This window comes from Hyalella azteca, unplaced genomic scaffold (assembly GCF_000764305.2).
Source record: "Hyalella azteca isolate HAZT.00-mixed unplaced genomic scaffold, Hazt_2.0.2 contig8141, whole genome shotgun sequence".
Lineage (NCBI taxonomy): Eukaryota > Metazoa > Arthropoda > Malacostraca > Amphipoda > Hyalellidae > Hyalella > Hyalella azteca.
In genome coordinates this window covers 16,174-18,551 of record NW_025938242.1, presented here as the reverse complement: position 1 = coordinate 18,551, position 2,378 = coordinate 16,174, and the positions used below count along the sequence as shown (strand labels likewise).

The window sequence follows — 2,378 nt, the reverse complement described above, 5'->3', positions numbered from 1 at the left end:
ACTAAGTTGCATGGGCTTGGAAGAGTCTTTTTAATGGAGAATAATTACACCAGTCATCCATGGCACATGACTGCGAAGTTGTTGAACAAATGTCAACAAATATCGGTAGAAAAAGAGTATCCAGGGTAGACTTGTACTCTGCAGGCTATTGGTGGAACATAAGAAGGGCGTGCTACCACTGCTTCGGTGAGGTGGCAGCATATTACCACGTAAGTGTTTGCATGGCACCTACCCACGTATGGACAAATTTTTTAGCCTCCGTCTATAATTGTCAATAAAACATCACTTCTGCACCAATAATATTTATTTAACTAAGCGGGTTCTCATCTTCCTTCAGTTCCTGATTAGAAACTGTAATGGGCTTGGCATGCAGGGTTCCATTGGGTGTAGATCGTGATGAACCGCTGCAGAGAACCGCTCTTGAACGACAGCAGTGAACCGCTTAAACACCAGTAACCACTTTTTTAATCTGTAAAAGAAACAAAAATTTAACAACACACATGCATACTATTACCTGCCTGAGACATCGAAACGGTACAACAAATGAGTACATTTGTAATCAGGTACTATGACATTGGAAGACCATGAACACAGATATTCGTGATGGAAAAATACGGAAACAACTATAAGGTGTTCACAGGAATCGCATAATCATCAGGACAACTTGGTTACTTCTTGGGTTTGAAAGTTTTGAACGTGTTGTAGGAAGGAATGTTTGTTAACATGTGTTGTCAGGAGGACTGGACGTTAACATGTGTTGTCAGGAGGCCTGGACGTTAATATGTGTTGTCAGGAGGACTGGACGTTAACAAGTGTTGTCAGGAGGACTGGACGTTAACATGTGTCATGTGTTGTCAGGAGGACTGGACGTTAACATGTGTTGTCAGGAGGACTTAACGTTAACATGTGTTGTCAGGAGGACTGGACGTTAACATGTGTTATCAGATAGGCTATCTGCAAACCTATATTGTCGGAAATAAGGTAGGGGGGAAATAATTTATAACAGTAGAGTGACAATAGGCACATCACTAAATCTGCTGTTCGTCAGTAAGAAGAAACCTCGATTTAGCTACCAACAAGACCTAATGAATGCGCTCTCCACAGAAAACTACCCTTGATCAACCTGTCCCAGATCTACCTCTTTACCTAACTGCATTGTATATTTCATTCCTTACTGTTACTTGATTAAAGAGCAATTAAACTGACAAGCCCTGTGGACTCATTGAACTTACCCAGACTTCTGCCAGAATAACGCCTAAGCTAGCATCCATCACATAGACATATGTTGACAGCGAAGATGCCAGGTTGGTGAGTGTGATGTTGCCAGCAGATATTGGCGCCGTGAAAGTGTTGCCGACACCGAACGCTTTCTTGATTGCCAGAGTGGTACCGGGTAGGACGCCACAGACGTCGTAAGCTGTCAAGTTAGTAGGCCAGTGGAAGACGACATCCGTCCCATTCACTTCGTAGGAGTACAGGCTTTCATCATCAAGGCCGTTGAGAGGTACTGTGAAAGAATGACATCCTCTATGAGAGGGTAGTAGAGCGAGTCTGTTGAAGGAATTATATGAAGTGTATGAATTATATGAATTAAATGAATTAAATAAATTAGATGAATTATATGAATTATACGAATTATATGAATTATAACTAAGTTGCAGGTTTGATACCCAGGCCGCTAGCACCACTTTGTGGAAAATGATGCCCGAATACGGGCCAAATATTGTACGCAATGTGGCATATGTTTGCATATACTGTATCTTCTGCCCAACACTGTAACTAAAACAATTCGTACCTAATATTGTACCTGAAATGTTTGGTATTATACTAGTCTATGGATGTGAAGTATAGTGATACCCAGAATTCAATTTTTCAGCCTTCCAATTTTACTTAGGTTATCATAACAGAATTATAATTAATGATGAATGTTGTTTAGTTGGACCAATGCTAATGCTCTAATTTTGGGTTCTTACAACTGAAATCGAAAAAATTGTAATCCGTGTAATTTACACCGCCCGTCGTCTGGAAGTACGTTATTTTGAGCCCGAAAGTCAGGCAAATATCAGGCACGTCCGCCGTTCCAATCTCGATGATGCCTTTTGGTTCAGATATGGGGAAGTCAAGCTCCGGATTAGGGCGAGATATGTCCATGTACCAGATGCCAATCTCAATGGTGAACTTGGTGAAGCTACCGCAGCCAGGGGAAGCCTGTAGGTTAGGTTGATGAGTTAGAGAAGGGGATGGAAATAAGTTGGTGTGGACAGTGGGTGTGGACAGTGGGTGTGGACAGTGGGTGTGGACAGTGGGTATGGACAGTGGGTGTGGACAGTGAGTGTGGACAGTGGGTGTGGACAGTGGGTGTGGACAGTGGGTGTGGA

General features: G+C 42.4%; 1 protein-coding gene across 1 annotated transcript in view; it reads right to left on the bottom strand.

The window, feature by feature from the left end:
• Positions 1-286: 286 nt before the first annotated feature.
• The window catches only part of LOC108673386, a 7,285-nt gene continuing 5,193 nt past the window's right edge, over positions 287-2,378 (bottom strand). The window contains exons 7-9 of the mRNA XM_047881509.1: positions 1,974-2,208; positions 1,233-1,507; positions 287-469 (exon numbers count right to left, since the gene is read on the bottom strand). Of these exons, the coding sequence (XP_047737465.1) occupies positions 443-469; positions 1,233-1,507; positions 1,974-2,208 (537 nt within the window). The 3' untranslated portion in view covers positions 287-442. The remainder of the gene's footprint in view (positions 470-1,232; positions 1,508-1,973; positions 2,209-2,378) is intronic.